The sequence below is a fragment of the Trichosurus vulpecula genome, chromosome 9 (assembly GCF_011100635.1).
Source record: "Trichosurus vulpecula isolate mTriVul1 chromosome 9, mTriVul1.pri, whole genome shotgun sequence".
In the NCBI taxonomy this organism is placed as follows: Eukaryota; Metazoa; Chordata; class Mammalia; order Diprotodontia; family Phalangeridae; genus Trichosurus; species Trichosurus vulpecula.
In genome coordinates, this window is record NC_050581.1 from 58,316,976 (window position 1) to 58,337,636 (window position 20,661).

A 20,661-nucleotide genomic window follows, 5' to 3' on the forward strand; every position below is an offset into this window, starting at 1 on the left:
AAGTCATTTCCTATGTTGACTTTTCTTTTTTCTTTTATTTTGTACCTCCCCATCCCCCATTGAACAAATTTAAACAAACAAACAAAAAAAAAAACCAAGGCCCTCGATACATAGATATAGTCCAGTCAAACAAATTTCCACATTGGCTAGGTAAAAAAAAAAACAAAGTATATTTCTTATCATATTTTAAATTCCTCATTTTTGACAGGAGGTGAGTGGCATGTTTTGTATTCATTCTTCTGGACTCAAGGTTCCTCATTGCACTGATCAGAGTTGTTTTCCTTTCCAATGTTGTTGCTGTTGTAGAAATTGTTCTCTTAGTTATGCTCACTTTGCTCTGTATCAATGCATAGAGCTTTTTCCATTTCCTCTAAAACTATCCATTTCATCATGTCTTATGACACAATACTATTTCATTACATTCATATACCGTAATTTGTTTAGCTATTTCTCAGTGGAAGAAATACTCCTTTAGTTTTGAATTTTTGGTTACCACCAAAAAAGTTGCTATAAATATCATTTTGCACACAAGTCTTTTTCCTTTTTCTTTTTTTTCTTTGTAAGTATGGACCTAATTGAGGTATAGCTGGGCCAAGGGTATTTATAGTTTAGTAACTTCTGGGGCATAATTCTAAATTACTCTCCAGAATAGATTACTTGTTTTCCTGTAGCCCCTCCTTTCTTCTTCTCTCTTCTTCTTCCTTCTTCTTCTTCCTTTTCTTCTTTCTTCTTCCTTCTTCATCTTCTTCTTCCTCTTTCTTCTTCTTCTCTCTTCTTCCTTCTTCTTCTTTCTCCTCCTCCTCCTCCTCCTTCTTTTTCTTCTTCTTCTTTCTTTTTCTTCTTCTCCATCTTCCTTTTTCTCCTCCTCCTCCTCGTCCTTCTCCTCCTCCTCCTTCTCCTCCTTATTTCTTCTAATTTCTTCTTTCTTCTTATTCTTTCTGCTGTCTAATCCAACTTTGTACCTTGAATAGAAATCTCTCCTGAAATGTCCCAGACAGATGGTGGTCTAATAGCTTCAGGTGGAATATTTCCAGTGACAGGGAACTCACTAGTTAAATCTGCATCTGAGTGTGCCTAACATCCAGGAGATTTACTTCATTAATATTAGTCATCTTGCTGGGAAGGAGCAGCTGTACAAGTGAACCATTTCCACATCTTTTTGCAATGTTCAGATCTTCCTTAGAAAGTCATACTTTGGACTGAGGGCAACTCTTTACCATAAGCAGATCTGCCTTCTTTCTCTCAAAATGTACTCTGATAGAACATTTGTACTTCAAAGGGCTTTCCCTATAAGCTACATTTAAAGTGAGATGACACTTGAAACTGGCAGCAAAGTAAGTTATTCAGTACAATAGTCAGTCAATAAGCGTTTATTAAGCTCCTTCAATATGTCAAGGGAGTAAATGGTAGTGTACTTGGAAGTAAGATTTGGAGAACTGACAATGCCAAAGAAAGAATATTTGTAGCCTTGTTTTAGTGTGATTGTAAAGTATTCTGCCATTTATTTACTCTTCCATTTAACATTAGGGAAGTAGGTTCATTGAATGACAATGGAAAGAGTTTGGGGTCAGATGATCTATGTTTGAAACCTGCCTTGGCCACTCACTGACCAGTGTGAAGTTTGACAGGACACTTTACATCTTTGGGACTCATGTATTAAGGGTAAGGAGATTTGGCCTCCAAGAACCCTTTCAGATCTAAATCTAGGATCCTCTGATTTATTAAATGAGAAAGCCAGTTGAATAGGCACCAAGCAGAATTGACCTTTTTACTTGCTTTTTATTTGCTTTAAGTGGTCACAACTTGTGTTCTTGAAACAGGAGGGTGACAGGCGAATGAAGCTTCAGAACATGGTGAAATTTCCTCTAACTGGCCTGGATATGACGCCTCATGTGGTAAAACGGAGCCAGAGCAGCTGGAGCCTCCCATCCCATTGGTCCCCATGGAGGCGTCCCTATGGACTAGGGCGAGATCCTGAGGACTACATCTATGATCTTTATGCTGTGTGTAATCACCATGGGACCATGCAAGGGGGGCATTATACAGGTAATCATGCAAGTCTGCAATTTGAAAAGCTGAATTACTTTTCTGATGATCTCTCAGATTTTTATCTTGCTGGTAACAGAATTTCTTGGTGTTTTGTGGACCTTGCTCCCCTGTCAGCAACCAGGTGAAACCAAACATCTGTGGTGGCAATTCTCATCACATCTGCACATGTCCATGAATAAAATGAATGAGGATCCTTGCCCTTTTCCCTGATCTGAGCAAAAGACAGCTACAGTAGCATCTCATTTATCTATTTAAAAAATTAGGATATTCAGATTAACTATTAGGCTGCCTAATTTGTACCAGCAGAATGAAGATTTAGCTGTCTTTGTCCGAGGATTCAGATAGTAATGGTAATGATAGTAATAGTAGTAGTAGTAGTATGGATGAATAAAATTAACGAATGAATGATAAAGCATTTGTTAAATGCTTACTATATGCCAAGTATTATGCTAAATGATTGGGATACAAGTACAAAAGTGAAGACACTTCCTGCCTTCAAGAAACTTACATTCTAATAGGGGAGACAACACAAATAGAGTACATGTATCCATAGTGAGGTTTTTCTGGCTCGAAATAGGGATGGTTGATTGATACACCTTTTCCAGTAGCAATGGTGGTATGGATTTTATTTCTAGAACTGAAAAGCGGGAAGTGGGCATAGGATAGAGGGTGATGGGGGATATATATAGAAAAGAAAAAGGCTAGTGAGAAGAAGATAGCCACGGTGTAAAGTAGTAGGAGTATTAATGGTGATGATAGTAAGTCCTTCAACATATAGCTATCTTGCCAAAGAAAATTAAAAAAAATATGGGAAGAGGTGCTACTGGAATTGTCCTAAAGATGCTTTCTTTGAGACTACACAAGATGAGATTCCATTCCAGGGCTTTTTTTTTTTCATTTATAAAAAGCAATTGCTTTATCCCCTATTTATACCAGGCTGGGGAACCTGCAGCCTCAAGGCCACATGTGGCCCTCTGGGTCCTCAAGTGCGGCCCATTGACTGAATCCAAACTTCACACAACAAATCCCCTTAATAAAAGGATTTGTTCTGTAAAACTTGGACTCAGTTGAAAGGCCTCACTCAAGGACCTAGAAGGCCACATGTGGCCTCAAGGTCACAGGTTCCCCACCCCTGCAAGTCTAGACTATTACATATAGTTAGAAAATGATAATAGCAAGATAGCAACTTGTCCTAGGACCACTTGTCTCTGAGCTCCATTAAAAGAGATGAAAATGAGATGATAATCATAAACTCTTATTTCTAATAGTGCTTTATTATCTTCAAAATGCTTTCACATGTATTATCTCATATTACCCCTATGACCTTGTGAGGACAGGCATTTTTATCTTCATTTTATAGATGAAGAAACCTCAGAGAATTGAATGAAGTCACATGGCCACTAAGTGAAAGAGCTGAGCCTAGAACCTCTGTCTCTTAGCTCTTAATCCTGTGTTCATTCTTTCCCATCAGTCAGTCAGTAAGTATTCATTAAGTGCTTGTTGCACTGTGCTAAGTGCAGGGATACAAAGAAAGCAAAAGACAATTCCTGGCCTGAAGAAGTTAACAATCTAACTGGGGCGACAACAAGTAAACAAATATATAATCCATATAGAGGATGAATAAGAAGTAGTTAACGGGGTGAGAGCACTAGAATTAAGAGAGATTGAAAGGCTGTGTAGAAGATGGGGTTTCCCCCCTTTGCCCTGCCTTCTCACACTACAAGATTATATAAAATATTTTAAAGTGATTTCTAGGGCTTTTTTCCTTTGGAGAGGAGTTGAGCCAGATGATATCTAAGGTCTCTTCCAAATCTTAAGAAATTCTTAAGTGTCTTTTGAGCCCCAGTTTTTGAACTTTGAACTTACACATATCCTAGACTCATTGAGACTTAGAGCTGGAAAGGACCAAAGAGATCATTTTACTGATGAGGAAAATGAGACCTGGAGAAGTACCTGAGGTAATGCAGTTTGCTTCAGAGTGAGTATGATTAGCTACAGATGGTCCCTACTTTGTTATGCTTTGTATTTTAGAGATTTGCCCATTCATTGCCATCTTGCTTCACTTCTTAGTGGCATTATCTGCTAACTCCTTTCAGTGATTTCTGCAGCAGGACTTGTGCTGGTTTTAGGGATGTGATAGGGATTGGATAATCTGAAAAATGGCTTTGTAGCCTAGTATTTAAAAAAACAACACCCATTACTTATATCCCCAAAGTCCCCAAATACCTAAAGCCATCACTGAATGGAAGAGAATGACTTAGGTATGAGACTTTGAATATGGAATGCTGAATATAATTTCAGAATTTTTCAATGAGTTGTTTTGTTTAACTGTTTTTTTCTCTTTCTTTTTAAAAAAATCTTTTAAAAAATAACTATCTGGGAGGGAGAGAGAGGGACAAATTAGGAAATGTAGGTGATAGAAAACCAGAAGATGTCAATAAGAATTTATTTTTTCAAAGTCTAACTCACCTTCCTTCCACCATTCTTTATTTGATATGTATATTGGAGAAGAAGTAAAGAAGAGAAAAAAAAATGGACAAAAAGAAAAATTCTGGACTCTAAGACTTTACTTCTAAAATCCTTAATGAGGTCTTTAATTATTTATATAGTCCTAGTGACTATTTTTCAAAAGAATGATCCTAACTTTTAATACAGCCCCCAGTTTAAAAAATTGATTTAGTTTTTTGAGTGCTGTGGAAAAATTTTCAAGAAAGAAGAATATATTAATTAAAACCCTAAAAGAAAAAATTTTAACAAATGCATATTACATAGCAATGCAAACCATCCCCCACTTCAAAGCCTTCCAAGTTCTATGAATGAAAGCAGAATTATTAACTGTTTCATTATTTATTATCATTAACTCAAATTTAAGATATGTAGAGTTCAATTCAGTTCAGAAAAAAAAATTAAGGTCTTGTAATGTGCCAGAAACTAGAAGCAGAAAAATGAAACATGGCTCTCTAGGTATTTAGAATCTATATGAGGGAGAATGGGACATGTAGACAAATAAGAGTGACACGGAATAGAATGTGATGAGGACAAAGGAAAGGTCTAGGCAAAGTGCTGTAAGAAACGTGAGGAAGCAAGAGCTGTATTTTTTAATGTGCTGTACGTACACTTTATGGGACATCAAGGCCTCTTGTATAATCAGTGTGTTCAGTAAATTTATAACCATTTTATAGGACTTGGAGCATAATTTTACTATCTTAAATGATGATAGAGGTTTATAGCTGTTGGATCTTTGCTTTTATGACATAGTTGGTCATATCTATAATTTACTTGATGTTGACTTATAGGATCTTAGGGTTGGAAGAGACCTCTGAGCTCCAATAGTCCAATCTCCCAACTACTGCAGAAATTCTTTGTGTAATATCCATGACAGATGGTTATCCAGCCTTTCCTTTGGTCAGGAATGTAACCCCCAATTAGAATACTGCCTCTGTGGGAAAGCACAAGCTGTTTTATAGTGCAGGTTCCAGAAATGCATGTGCAGCAAAAAACAGTCTGTGCCAGGTTTTTAGCAGCTAGTTTGGCCTCTTGCATGGAACAGACTTGGAAAAAAAACTTAACCCCTTCCTCTATCTACCCATAAAATTTACTCATTTCTCCTTAGTGTCCATGTGTGGGCATTACCACCGCTGATTTTTGACTTTTGAACATGTAAAAATTTTACTTTTGTCAATAAACTGCATTAAAAGATAGATCCTCTCAGTAGTAGAGAGCCTGAGGGCATGGAAACTATTCCATTAAACATTTATCCTTTGAAATTTTAGAAAGAATTTATTTTTTCTTCTTACAAGGGAGAGTTGGTAAATTATTAAATAAAAATCATTTTTCATAGATGTCTTTTACCTATAATGTATGCATCGCTATGTTCCATTGCCTTTGTCTGAACTTGGTAGACAACCAGCATTAATTAGGCACTTACTGTGCGCCAGGCACTGGGCTAAGCACTGGCTATACAAAGAAAGGCAGAAATGCATTTCCTGCCCTCCAGGAGCTTGCATTCAGATGAGGGTAGACAACCTGCAAATACTTGTGTACATATAAGATATATGTGTAAATGCAAAGTAATTTTAGAGGGAAGCCACCAGCTATGGGTGGGGGGTGGGCAGGAAGAACAGGAAAGTCCTTTTGCTGAAGATGGGATCTAATCTCTCTTGAAGGAAGTCAGGCAAACTGGGAGTCAGAAGTGAGGAAGGAGAGTGTTCTAGGCACGGAGGACATCCGATACAAATTCCGAGTTGGGACGTGGAATGTCAGGTGTGAGGGAAGAGTAGGCAGGCGGTGTAGCTGGATCATGGAGTGTGTGGAGAGGAGTGAACTGTAAGAAGACCAGAAAGACATGAAGGAGCCAGGTTCTGAAGGGCTTTCATGCCAGAGAATTTTATATTGATCTTTGAGATAATAGAGGACATGGTCAGACATATGCTTTAGGAGGATCACTTTGGTGGCAGCGGAGATGAAGAGGATGGCTTGAGTTGGGAAGAAACTCAAGTCAGAGAAGTCGGTCATTAGGCTCATGCAGTAGTCCAGGCTAGAGGTGAAGAGGACCAGTAGAAGGATAATGACTGTGTAGAGTGGAGAGAAGGGGCGGGATAAGAGAGATGTCATTTTTACCTACATAATAGGATTTGACAACAGATTGGACATGTGAGTGAGTGGGTGGAGAATGACATTGAGGTTGCAAGCTTCAGGGACTGAGTGAAAACTCAGATTTGCCATGTTCCCCCCAAAAGATCTGCAATTATCAGTAACGTAACTATTCCCTTCACTGACGGAGGCCACATTAATAATGATAATATCAGCGATAACAGCTGGCATTTGCGTAGTGCTTTAAGATTGGAAAGCACCTTTTCCACACCATCTCACTTGTTCCTCCCCACAACTTTGCTAGGTAGTTGCTATCATTTCCCTCATTTTCCAGGTGAGAAAATTGAGGCTTAGGAAGGCTAAGCAACTTACCCAGGGTCACACGGCTGGTAAGTGCCTGGGGCAGGATGTAAACACAGGTCTTCCTGATTCTAAGCACAACAATGTTTTCATAAGTCATTGTTGCAACAACCTCATTAGTCAACTTTATAATGTATATACTATTAAAGAGCCTTTCCTTTACTAACATCTTCCTCTGACATCTTTCTGTGGTGTCTGTGACTCCTGAGGGTGGTGCCAATGGCTCTGACAGGTCCAGCCAAGCTGGAGAGGCTCTACGTATGGACCTTTTGATGGACTATTGGCCAAGGAACGGCCTAGATAAGTATGGAGAAGGTTATCATGAAAGGTTGTTCATGATGAGTATTCTGGCAAAAACAACTCATGTAACCATTTACTAAGATTGAAAAGCTTACAATAGGTTGAGAGGGTCAGAGTAGTAGAGCAGATTGAGGGGCTGTACTTCGAGTCAGAAGACCTGTTTTTGAATGCTGCTTCAGACACTTATTAGCAGTGTGACCCTAAGCAAGTCACTTAATCTCTCTGATTCCCAGTCTCCTCATCTTTAAATAGGAATAATAATAGAACCTATCACACAGGGTTGTTGTGAGGGTTAAATGAAATAATGCATGGAAAGCACTTTGTAAACAGGGAAATGCCATCTATTTTTAACCATTTCTTCATCATCCTCATCCTCATCCTCGCTGTGGTCTGCCTTGGAGGGAGTAGTCACATCAATGAAAATTACAGGTTGTTTGAAATATAAGCAGCATGTTCTCAAACCATGGCAAGAGACATAGTTCTGCATACATTGTGAATAAGTACTCTCCGTGAAAGGTGGCACCATGATGGCTCTTCCCTCACAGGACCGGGAAAGGCACTGGGGACTGTACCTGGTATAGGGAACTCTCAGGTGAGGAAACTCCTACCAGTTCTTCTTTGCAGTTACAGTTTTAGTGAGGTGGGTAGGGCAGTGGTTCTTAACATGTGGTCCATGAGTATCCTTGAGACTCTGCAAGGTCAAAATTATTTTCATAATAATGCTAAGATTTTTAAATTTTTAATGTGGTAAATATTGATAGAAATAACTTACATAAACAGAAGCTCTTTTAGCAGATATAGTCCTTTGTTTTTAAGAGTGTAAAGAGGTCCCGAGACCAAACAGTTTAAGAACCTCTCGCCTAGGGAGATTAAGTGATTTGCTTTGGGGTCATGCAGCCAGTATGTGTCAAATGTGAGACTTCAAACCAAGTCTTTCTGTCTCTGAAGCCATTTCTTTATGCCCTATATCATTCTGTCTCTCAGGAGTTCTTAATGAGAAAAATGCTGACTCTCTTGTGGGAAGAAAAGAATTAGAATTATTTTGCAAATGCATCATTTATACATTCATTTCCCCCAAGATCAATTGATATTTCCAAACCTGTGATAACAAATTGTAGATTTTGCAGACAACAAGATTATAATATAGCTTCTTAGAGGATGGCAGGACTCTTCTGTGAACAGATTTTGTTTGTTTTATTTCCCCTGCAACATGCATATTTTTCGTTTCTATCTCAGGCTATTGGTTAGACCTGGAAAGGAGGATTCATCATCTTTCAGTATTTGTAGTATTGTTCTCTACCAGCCTGATGAGCATGTATGGGTCATCTCTCAGTGCCTTCACTGTAAGCAAATGCTCGAGCATTGCATCATGTTTAAATGGACTGGGTGTATTATGTTTTAACATTGACCAAATATTTAAAAGATAAAATAGAACTCATTTTCTTGTGTGGCTGCCCTCCCATTTCTACACATGTACAGCAAGGAACTATTGCTTGAGTGTGATGCACAACTTGGGTTGTCTTTGTTTTTTTTCTAAGAAAGTTGCACTAATTTATTGGATTAACTACCTGCTCTTCTTGAAAATGCCACAAATTGACCCAATAACTCAAAACAATGGGGCTTTGTAGTTCATCCCAGGGCTGGATTTTGGTGAGGCTAATGCCTAGTGGAAATAAAATGGTGCTGAAGTTGAGCTAATGATGGACATTTCTTGTTGACAGCATACTGTAAGAATTCCGTGGATGGTCTCTGGTACTGCTTCGATGACAGTGATGTACAGCAGCTGTCTGAGGATGAAGTCTGTAAGCAGACAGCATATATACTTTTCTACCAGAGGCGAACAGCTATACCCTCATGGTCAGCAAACAGCTCTGTGGCAGGTGAGGCCAGCTCAGGTTTCTGGAAATTGTAGTCTTTATGTCAATTTTCTAGCATAGAAGATTGACTTTTGATGTAATGCCCTCGCAGAAGGTATTTTCTTTATGTAATTTATGATCCTATTCTATTAGTTCACCAATAATATTGCGATGGTCTCAAAATCACCACTAATCAAGGGATGAGAAAAGGACAAACAAAATCCCCAAGAAGATAATCAGATGCTGGAAATGGGGGAAGCTGCTTTCATATCAGAAATGTGAGGATGGGGCTATGACAGAAGTTTGTAAACCTATAAATGGTTTGGATAAGGTTAGCGATGGACTCATACAGCAAATCAAATCTTAAAATATCTTGGTGTTGAAGGGGCTCCCCTTGAAACTTGAGAGAAGTTGAGAAAGAAAGAAAAGCAATATTATTTCTTACATTGGGAAATAAAATGAGGGAATTCATTATCCCAAGAAGAATGATATTGGTTGAAAATTAAGATCATAGGAATGTTAAATATGTTTATGGGTAATAGAGCCATGAGTTGAGAAAGGAGATTGGAATATTTTGGAGGGACATCACTAACATCTTGGAATGATTGCAATGAAGACATCCAAACTTGGTGCCTGGCAGAGATGGAATACTCATCTGGATACACCATGGGATTAACCTTATTTGGCATTTTTTATACTCTTATGACTTAGAACCAAATAATGATTACTCAGGAAGCTGTTTGGTAGATAATAGTAGTTGCTGCCCCAGGACAGAAGAATATAAAATTACACTCTAAAATTTTACCCAGATGGGGTGGTTACTCACTTAAGCAATCATCCAAGTTAGTTATAAGATGAGAAAGTGAGATTTTTTCCCCCCAGGATGAATTCAGTGTGACTCTTACCCCCATGGAATTCTTTTCCTGGGAGTCAAAGCCTTAATGTTGCCCTGTTCTTTAGAGGATCTCTGTCTATTTAAACAGCTTGTAGCATGTGCAAACTGGCACCCGGCTGGGTTCCGTTTCTGGCAAATATGCTGCTTGATTGAGATTAATTTTGAAAGACAACCTGGGTCCACATGTACAAAAATATTTATAGCAGCTCTTTTTGTGGTGATAAAGAGGTGGAAATTGAGGGGATGCCCATCAATTGGGGAATGGCTGAACAAGTTGTGGAATAGGAATGCAATGGAATACTATTGTGCTGTAAGAAGTGATGAGCAGGCAGATTTCAGAAAAACCTGAATAGACTTACGTGAATTAATGCTGAGTGAAGTGAGCAGAACCAGGAGAACATTGTACACAGAAACAGCAACGTTGTGTGATGATCAACTATGATAGACTTAGCTCTTCTCAGCAATACAATGATCCAAGACAATTCCAAAAGACTCATGATGGAACATGCCATCCACATCCAGAGAAAGAGCTATGGAGTCTGAATGCAATTCGAAGCAATACTATTTTTACTTTTTTTTTTGTTTTTTTCTTTCTCATGGTTTTTTGCTTCTGTTTTGATTCTAGATTGCACATGTATAACCTATATCAGATTACTTTCTATCTTGGGGAGGGGTCAGGGAAAGGAGAGAGGGAGAAAAATTTAGAACTCAAAATCTTATAAAAATGACCGTTGAAAACTGCCTTTACACGTAATTAGGAAAAAAAATAAAATGCTATTAAGTGCAAAAAAAAAGGCAACTTGGTAAACCTAGGGAAGCAGTATAATGCAATATAACAAATGATAACTTTGAAGAGAGAGGACCTGGGTTTGAATGTTAGCTTTTTTCCTGACTACCTGTATGATCTTGGGTAAGTATTTCACCTTTCTGGGCCTCAGTTTACCCATCTGTGAAATGGAGTTAAACTAGAGAACCTCCACAGCACTTTCCAGATTACATCTATGATCCTATGAATTTCAGTCATGCTGGCGTATTTTCATAGTGACTATAAAAATGGCGTATTAAAGTTGAGAGGGATCTCAGAGGTCATTTGGTATAGCTTATACCTGAAGCTCTCCCATGAGTAGTCTTCTATCTTTCACTTGAATACCTCCAGTAACTGGGAACTTGCTGCCTTTCTAGGCAGTTCATTTATCTTTGAGTTGCCCTGTACCCAATGTATGTACTTATTATGGGGTATATGGGGTGTTCAGGGAGGGCTAACCCCTTTGTTTTGAGGGCTTGCCAAGCCCTTTTCAGGGCTGCTAATGCACCTTTGGTGTCTACCTGTCACCCAACTCTCACCCATGGTTCTAAGAAGCTGTAGCACGTACAGTGGCTACATCTCAGTAAAACTGTCTTATCAGGTGGGGGGGTAACCAATAGGCCTCAGAAACTTAGGGGAATGTCCGTCCCAAGCATATCAAAACTTCCCCCAGTGGAATGGGTGGATGAGAACAATTTGTTCCAATGGCCATGAAGGTGGCTGAAGCAGGCATTGTAGAATGCTAAGAGCTTGGTCAGACATGGAAGATGCCAAAGTCATTCATGGAATCCCAGGCTATCGCCAGTCGTCTTGACTTTTGTCTTGCTACTGGACTTTGATGATTCTAGAAGACTGGGCATTGACAACTTTGCATAACTCTGTCTCACTTAAGCCCAACTCACAGGCAAGTAACGACATCACCCATCATCCACTGTTTTGTCCCAACATCGTGATGTCATCTTCAAAAATGAAGGATGAACAACAATTCTTAAATTAAGTCTATCCTTACACTTAATCTGTGTCCTTGTGATTTCCATATGTTGATGCTTGTTATGCTCTCCTGTGTCAAGGGGAATAAGTCATGATATCATGGATTTAGAAACGAAAGGGACCCTTGAGGTAATTTAGTCCAATTCCCCATCCCCCTTCATTTTATAGTAGAAACTAAAGGCTAGAAAAATTAATGGGTAGTGAGCAGCCGAGCCAGGATTTGATACCACGGGCTTTTACTCCAAATCCAGTGCTCTGTCTCCCATACTGCTGTGCCTGCCATTTACCTCTCTTCCACATGACAGCTTTTCAGATACTTGAGGACAGCTGTCTTGTTGTCCTCCCTTATTCTTCCTCATTCATTCAAACTGATCCTCCTCTGACAGTTTTGAATCACTTCACTTTCACCATCCAGGTCTTACTTGTCTCCCTTTGTCTGTGTATATGGTTATTACAGTATATGAATAAATGATTAAGTCTTCACGTACCTGTGAGTTTAAAAAAAAGGAACCAGTGTTGACAGCCTTGAAAATGAAAATCACTTATTTCATAACAGCCAGAAATATTACCCTGGGACTATGTTCTATTCAACTGACATCTTCTCTTAAATTTAAATTTTGCTTTATGAAGCATTAAGGACTCTACTTGCATTATTTATAGCTAAAATGATATAATATGTATGGGAATTGGTTCCCTCCTTAATTAGTCATAGTGTGCTGTTGCCCAAAAGGCATTGTTCTGGTTTCTGGTGGTTAAAGTTGAGCTCCAGTGGTGGAAGCATCAATAATTCACTTGTGACCAATCAGCAGGACTTACAGGGGGCCCTTTTACATGTAATTGGCCATGTGAGTCTCTACTGTGATCTTAATCCTCTGCCTTCTCTGCAGGTTCCACAAGTTCTTCACTTTGTGAACACTGGGTAAGCCGGCTTCCAGGGAGTAAGCAGGCCAGCGTCACTTCTGCGGCTTCTTCCAGGCGCACGTCTCTGGCTTCACTCTCAGAGTCGGTGGAGTTGACTGGGGAAAGAAGCGAAGATGATGGTACGTGTAGGAAGAGATGGGAGAAGCAAGAAATGGCTTTTAGAGATGGCATCAAGCAGGGGTTCTTACAGGGCAGCTCAATGGCGTGGTGGTTAGAGTGCTGGGCTTGGAGTCAGGAAGACTCCTCTTACTGAGTTCAAATCTAGTCTCAGACACTTACTAGCTTTGTGACCATCCTGTTTGCCTTAGTTTCCCCAAATGTAACATGAGCTGGGGAAGGAAATGGCAAACCACTGCAATGTCTTTGCTAAGAAAACCCCAAATGGGCTCACGAGGAGTCAGACACACTTGAACCAGAGCAACGACACAACAACAAAGGGGTTCTTAACCTGGGTCCATGGGGCCCCCAAGGAGTCTGTGTGGATTTCAAGGGGTCCTTGGACTTGGATGGGGTCCACAGACTTCACTTCCATGACAGAGAAAATGGTTAAGAACTTCTAGTTTCTAGTTTCTCAGGTTTGAGGGGACTGAGCCTCGAGGGGAGGTTGCTGGAGAGCAAAGCATTCACGGACACTAGATTTGCAGGTTAGTTTGCTGACCGGTGGTGTTAAAGCCACAGGTTCTATCATCTTCTCTACCCCATGCTCTGTTTTCCCTTGCTTTTGTGATAGAATGTATATTTGTTGTCAGAGGAGCTGGAGTTGTGCTTACAAAACAAATGGTGGAGTCGGTGGAGTATTTACAGTAATAATGACAGCAGAGGCAGCATGGTATAATGCATGGGCACCAGACTGGAAGTCAAGAAGACCTGAGTGCAAATTCTACCACAGACACATTAGCTGGGTGACCCTGGGCGTGTTATTTAACCTTTCTGGGCCTCAGTTTCCTCATCTTTAGAAATAAGAGGGTTGGACAGAATGGCCTCTAAGGTTTCTTCTAGTTCTAAATCCTATAAACTTGGATTTATATAGAACTTTGAAGTTTACAAAATGTTTTTCACATGTTATTTCATTTAATCCTCATAACAGCCCTGTGATGTCTATGTTATTATTATCCCCATTTTACAGATGAGAAAACTGAGGCTGAGAGAGGTTAAGCAGCTTCCCTAGGGTCCCGTAGCTTAATCCGGTATCTGACTTTAGCTCTAAATCCCGGTCTTCCTGACTTCAAGCACTCTACTGCTTTCATATCATGGAAAGGATAGTTTGGGTGAATCCCGAAGGAGAATGTTAATATTAAAAAATTGGAAATCCACTCATGGAAAAATGAACTCCTCCAATAAGACTGGTTTGTTTTCACTTTTCACTTATTGGTTGAGAAAGTCATTAAGTTTATTTTGAGGGGTGGCAGGCCAGAACATTGATCTAGTAGTATCAGATGGGTAGAAAGAATCATTGTGAACAGAAGGCTTGTGAGAACTGGGAATATCTGGAGGTTGTTAGCTTAGGTTCCATCACAAGGAAAGTATCTCATATCAGTCTTTGATATCTTACCCTGTGGCTGATACATGAAATGACAGTCAGTCAAGGAACATTTATTAAACACCTGCTATGCGCTAAGCACTTGGGATACAAAGAAAGGCAAAAACATGGTCTCTGGACTCAAGACCCTCACAATCTAATAGGAGGGACAGCATACAGATAACTTTGTTCCTATGAGATATATGCAGTGTAAATGGAAGAGAAACTCAGAAGGAGGCACTGACAGTGAGAGAGACAGTGATCCCCTTTTGGTGGGAGATGATCCTCGGAGACAGAATAGCAAAATAAATACAAGAGTGCCACTCTGGGAATCTGTACATGTGGACTTTAATCGTGGCTCTTTCTTTAACTGTGTGGCCTTGAGCATATCACTTTTTCTGGGCCTTGGTTTCCTCAACTATAGAATGAGAGGTTGGACCTGGATGTCTCCAGGACTCTTCCAGCTCTGATATTCTGCGTGGCAAAAAGTGACTCATGGTTCCTCATCTGTTTGGGCAGATGCTGAACAGGAAACACTTAATCCCTAATCGTTGTCATTTTTATGGTAAAATGGACACATTTTTGTCTCCATTCCACTTGTTTTAAAAAATGCACTTGATGATTCTGTCAGCCAGTAAACATTTATTAAGTGCCTGCTGTGAGCCAGGCACTGGCCTAAGTGCTGAAGATACAAACAAAGGCAAAAGATGGCCCTTGCATTCAAGGAGCTGTCTAATAGGAGAGACAATGTGCAAACAACTAAATCCAAATAAGCTGGATGTGGGATCCTGAAGGTGATCAGAGGGAAGGCAGTAGTAGCATTAAGGGGAATCAGGACAAGCTAAGGGTGGGATTTTGGCTGGGGCTTAAAGAAAGCTCGATGAGCCAGGAGGGGGAGAGGAGGAGGGAGAATGTTTCAGGCATGAGGAGGTCATGTTGGGAAACAGTCCGTGAAAATGCCTGGAGTTGGATGAGTAAGAGCTAAGAGGCCAGATCATTGGATTACAGAGTATGTGAAGCGGGGGTGTGGAGGAAAGCTGGAAAGGTGAGGGGGGAGGTCATGAAGGATTTCCAGTGCCTGGAAGTCTAGGAAGCCACAGGAGTTTACTGAGTGGGGGGGTGGGGACTGACAGAGTCACATGTGCTTTTGGACAGTCACTTTTACAGCTGAGTAGAGGATGTGCCAGATTGAGGAGGGACTTGAGGCAGGGAAACCAACCAGCAGACAACAGATCAGTATCTGTTTAAACATCATCACTTGTGCCGGGTAATGTGTAAAGAAAACAATACAAGTATGGTCTCTGCCTGTTAGGTGTTTACACGTAAGTAAAAGACACTACAAATTCCGTAGTGAACTCACCAATGTCAGGATGGGTGAAGGATCTTTTAAATGTTCACTCACTAGTCCCAGGATGCATTTACAGTCAGGCATATTTAATTTTTCCTATGTTCTGATGCCTTTTGTACTGAATAGGTAATGGCTGAAGGTACATGCATAGTCTAGCAGGAGAGCTTCAGGTGAAGAAGAGAAGCCTTGTGTTTGAATTGTAGCTCTGTTACATGGGACAAGTCACCTCATCTCTGTGGCCCTTTGTTTTTTCATCTGTAGAATGGAAGAGTGTGGATTTGGTGGTTTCTAAGGTTTCTTCTCACTCTAGTATATTTTGGGAGTTGATAGTGCTAGAAATAATGGATTATGTTTGAGGCAACTCCAGAAAAATGGGAGTTTTAACTATGATATCAAATAAGGCAAGGATAAAAACTGGTAATATCAGGAGAGAATTAGGGGTGCTGCATTATGCTTAAAGACACCATGGGCAATGAAGCAGTGACAGTGCTGAGTAGGTGTATACCAAATGGCATGACCTCTAGATTCTTTTTTTGAAAAAAAAATTAATTTTCATTCCTCTCTTTTTGTTTTTATATCACCTTCATATCCAAATATGTCCTTCCCCTTTTGTCTACACATCATAACAAGCCACCCATTATAAAAAAATAGGAAAAAGGAAGAAGGGGGAAGAATCAGTTTGGTAACACTAACCAATACCCCCTTCCTAATTTTCTATGATTGACTATTTATTCTCCACTTTGCCCTGACTGTTTTCTTTGCTTGTCTCAGGTGGATTCTCAACTCGACCGTTTGTAAGGAGCGTGCAGCGCCAAAGCCTGTCATCCAGGTCCTCTGTTACCAGCCCGTTGGCCGTCAATGAAAATTGCATTCGACCCTCTTGGTCCCTGTCTGCTAAGCTGCAGATGCGCTCTAACTCTCCATCTCGTTTTTGTGGTGATTCTCCTGTGCATGGTTCTGCTTCTACCTTGGAGAAGATAGGGGAGGCAGTCGATGATAAGGTCTCTATCTCTTGTTTTGGTAGCCTAAGGAACCTTTCTAGTAGTTACATGGAGCCCAGTGAGAGCCACAACAGGCGTGAGCACAGGGCCGTGGGTAGAGCCCCTCTGGCTGTCATGGAAAGTGTCTTCAGAGAGGAATCAGCTACCAGGAAAGTGACCTCAAGTCTTTGTGACACACAGAGCAAAAGCTCAGCACAAGGGGAACGAGTGCATCCTGTTTCAGATCCATTCGATAACAATAATCAGATTGCCTATGTTGATCAGAGTGATTCCGTTGACAGCTCCCCAGTCAAAGAGGCAAAGACTCCAAGTGGCTCTGGCTTACTTGTGGAAAAGTCAGACAGCACAACTAAGAAATCCCCTACCTCCAAAGGGGTTTCTGAGCCAGATAAAAGCCTGAGGAAAGGGAGGACAGTCTTGGCTCGCCAGGAGTCATCTCTTTCAAACACATCACCTACTTCTCCTGTTCCCTTAAAAAGTTCTGTAAAGACTTCTCGCTCCAGAAGCAGAGCAGAATCTTCCCAGGTTAGTGGGCGCCACGCATCCCCTGTTCCTGGTCAGTCCAAAAAGGAGTCATCTACAAAATCCCAGGACACTGTAGCTATTCAGCAGAAGCAAAAGTTAGCTTCTTCCCCGGCTTCTATTTCTTCCTCTACAGCTGCCAAAAAACCACCTCTGGGCTCTGCCACCAGGGGTCCCTCCTCTGCTGGGAAGAGTAGGACTTCAGACAGAAGCCTGAGCCGGGAAGGCTCCAAAATAAGCCTTGGTTCTGACAAAGCCAGTGTCACATCCACCTCCAAACCAAACTCCCCTCGAGTGGGTCAGTCCAAAGGAGGGGAGAGCAGAATGGATGGAAAGCATGTTAGGAGTTCCTCCATGGCCAGCCTGCGGTCTCCCAACCCAGGCATGAAATCAGGTTTGAAGAGGGACAGCAAGTCAGAAGACAAAGGACTGTCCTTCTTCAAATCAGCTCTGAGGCAGAAGGAGACACGGAGGTCGACTGATCTTGGGAAAACCACATTGCTCACCAAAAAGTCAGGCGGAGGCTCCACCAAGTCGATCAGCAAGAACACGGTGGATGAGAAGTCAGAGAAAGGCAGCCAGCCACCGTCCTCCCAGCAGCCAAATGCAAATACTGTTTCAAAAGAGCAGCCTGCTTCCAAGGATACTACTTCTGTAAAACATTCCCTGCTTTCTACCCGAAGATCCAAGTCTTCCCAGCTAGATCCTGGAAATCCCTTGTCTCCCAGTAGCAAGCAGTCTGCTGAGAAATCTTTAAAAAAATTACCTTCTAGCATGCACACCTCTGCACGGCCTTCTCAAAAACCTCAGTGAGATTTCTGCAAACCAGGTGTTTTATCTGTAAAGACACTTATTTATTCAGAATCGAGAACTCTATTTTCGTTCCCTTTCCCTGATATCTCTCCTCCCCCGGCCCCCTGCTTTTGTTTTGTAATTTTTGGTTCATGTGCCTAATGCGTGTGTGTGAGGAGAACTAAACTGCAGTGTGTTTGAAGTGTCTCCTTATTCTGCCATCAAACCAAATAATAGCCATAGGCAAAGAAAGCAGTGATACCAAGTTAACTGGAATAATTGTAAAAAGCATAATCCTGGACTGCCTCTTAGCACTTGTGCGTATTCTTTCTAGTGAAACGCCACAACTTTTTGTCAGACACTAGGGTTTTGAAACCTGTGAACCATTTATTCTGTAAGTAGTCTATGCTCTGTAGAACTGTGAAATAATATGATTTTGGGTTTTTGCCTGAGCAGAAATGATCCTCATTGATTTGTGGATTGTCGTCTAGTGTGGTAAGACGTAGAAGCTGACAGTGAAACTGAGAGACCGTTGTTGCTTCTGCTCTTGCCCCTTGTGTTCAGTCTTTTTTAAAGGGCAATATTTTAACACTAATGTTGTTTCTCAGGTATATATACTCAGCTAGTATAAGAGGGATGAGCATTAGTGAATGAACTGAATATAAAGGTAACCTTTCATGTGTGAATGTATGTAATTTTCTCTTAGCATCATGGATGTCAGCTTTTTGAGATGTAAAGAATCTTTTGTTACTGTCATATTGGTAAAGATGTGTGTATACCTTAGCTGGCTATCCCTTGACTCTTGGACATAGTGCTAAGAGGTGGTGAATTGGATAGCAAGAAGCTAGTCAGTATCCATTCTTTTTTCCCCCCTCCATTGGAGTTCTGAAATATAACCACTCATCAGCATCTTCTAAGTTGTACCCTGATAATATGAGTTATTTTTTTTAAACTGGAAACATGTACCTGGTGGTGCGAATGATGCCTGGGTGATGTATAGATGTACCACTCTCCCTCTTTAGCTGCCACTCCTTGTCTGTAAACAGAAGAATCGCATCTTGCCTTTTGGAGATGTGCTTCTGTTTCTGTATCTCTCAGCCCAATGCCAAAAGTGAGCAACGCAGTATCAAGGCTCAGTGTAACACAATATTAAATACCTTTTTTTTAAAATGTTTCTTTGTAAGGCTTGATTATAACCATGTTTTCCAGCAAACAGTTCCTCTTCTTTGCTGTTATAGGTTTTATCTGCCTTGATCCCCTCCCCAAATCTTTAGTCAAAACTAAAGCTTATTCCGCAAGGCAACGAATTACCTTTGTTGTTTCAAAAATGAAAACATCTCTCACCTTGCTCAGTTTACAGCGCTCGCATAGATGCTTCATTTTTTTTTTATTGTATAGACATATTCTGGCTTCATGATTCTCTTATCTTCCTTATGAGAGCTGTATAATCTGGCTTCTTTGTGAAGCAGACTTTGCTACAATACAGGGTGGGATGTGCTGTGTTTCATGTTCATATAACTCCAGTTGGCATGTTTTCTCATATCAGTGTTTTTCCAACTCATAAATTCATCCAACTCTACACAAACTTAGACCCATGTGTAATCTTTCCTATTTAATAACTAGAGCAAATAGTTTTATTCATCCTGTGGTATCCTTTGCTCAAATTTTTTTCTTTTTTGGGTTGGGGAAGATTGGGAAATGTTGGCATCAGGTCACTTGTCTTGCATAATTGCTAATTTGAGCATAAAGGTGACTAATAGACCTGGAAACCATTCATGTAAGGGTAGCCAAAGATCTAAGCCCTTGTAATATTTAAAATTCTTTTCTATTCAGCTTTGTGAGTATTTTTGTAATGCTCACTGTATTTCATTTATCATGACCTTGCTGGCAGTAGCATTCTGCCCGATAATCCCAGTTTGATTGCCATTTCTTCTCTGTGTAGTATAGGCATCTATCCCATGCCAAAGCAGCGTTGCTCTCTGGTTCTCCTGTTCTTTGGCTTCTGGACAAACTCCTTTAGGTGTTGTTTCTACTTTACTGGTATGTTGAGTTTTGCATAGTTAACTTTCCTCAGGACAACATTTTAAACCCAGTGTGATCGTAACACTCCTCTCCAGCCATAGTGTAGGTTTTCTATAATCAAAAAGGGCATAAGATATGAACAGTGTCAAACACAGCTGAATAAGTTCTCATGAAGCTTCTGTTCCTTTGAATATAGGATGGATTTGATTCAGAAGGGTCACATCATTGAAACTTGTAAAGCAGCGTTAGAGTAATTACAGTAATTTCTTTTGGAGAGGATTTATTTTGGTAGTTGCCAGTGAAATAGTTAAGCCTGAATAGAAATTAGCTTCATTTCCACACAGAAACTTAAATTTTGAATTTTTTTTTGGTTTTGTATAAGAATTGAAAAAAAAAAACCCTAACCTTTAAATTTCAGGAGAGAATTTCTTTGAGCTCAAATATAATTTTTCATTATTATTAACATTATTTGGCTGGTAGGACTGGTTCTCTTTTCTGGTCAGCTAAAAACACATATAACTATGCTTTTGGGAATGACTGTCATTGTCTTGACATTTTGATGCTATTTGATTTCCTTTAATTTTCATGTTTGATAAACGGTGAAAATTTGATGAAATAGCAAAGATTTAATTATCTTAAACTGCTGCATGCTTTAAGGACACCAGACTAGCAAACATAGAGATAAGAC

The 20,661-nt window shown here is 40.2% G+C and overlaps 1 protein-coding gene across 1 annotated transcript in view; it reads left to right on the forward strand.

The window, feature by feature from the left end:
• The window catches only part of USP31 (ubiquitin specific peptidase 31), a 131,168-nt gene extending 110,805 nt beyond the window's left edge, over positions 1-20,363 (forward strand). Inside the window, exons 13-16 of the mRNA XM_036738184.1 lie at positions 1,821-2,046; positions 9,024-9,182; positions 12,736-12,888; positions 16,408-20,363. Of these exons, the coding sequence (XP_036594079.1) occupies positions 1,821-2,046; positions 9,024-9,182; positions 12,736-12,888; positions 16,408-17,972 (2,103 nt within the window). The 3' untranslated portion in view covers positions 17,973-20,363. The remainder of the gene's footprint in view (positions 1-1,820; positions 2,047-9,023; positions 9,183-12,735; positions 12,889-16,407) is intronic.
• Positions 20,364-20,661: the final 298 nt, after the last annotated feature.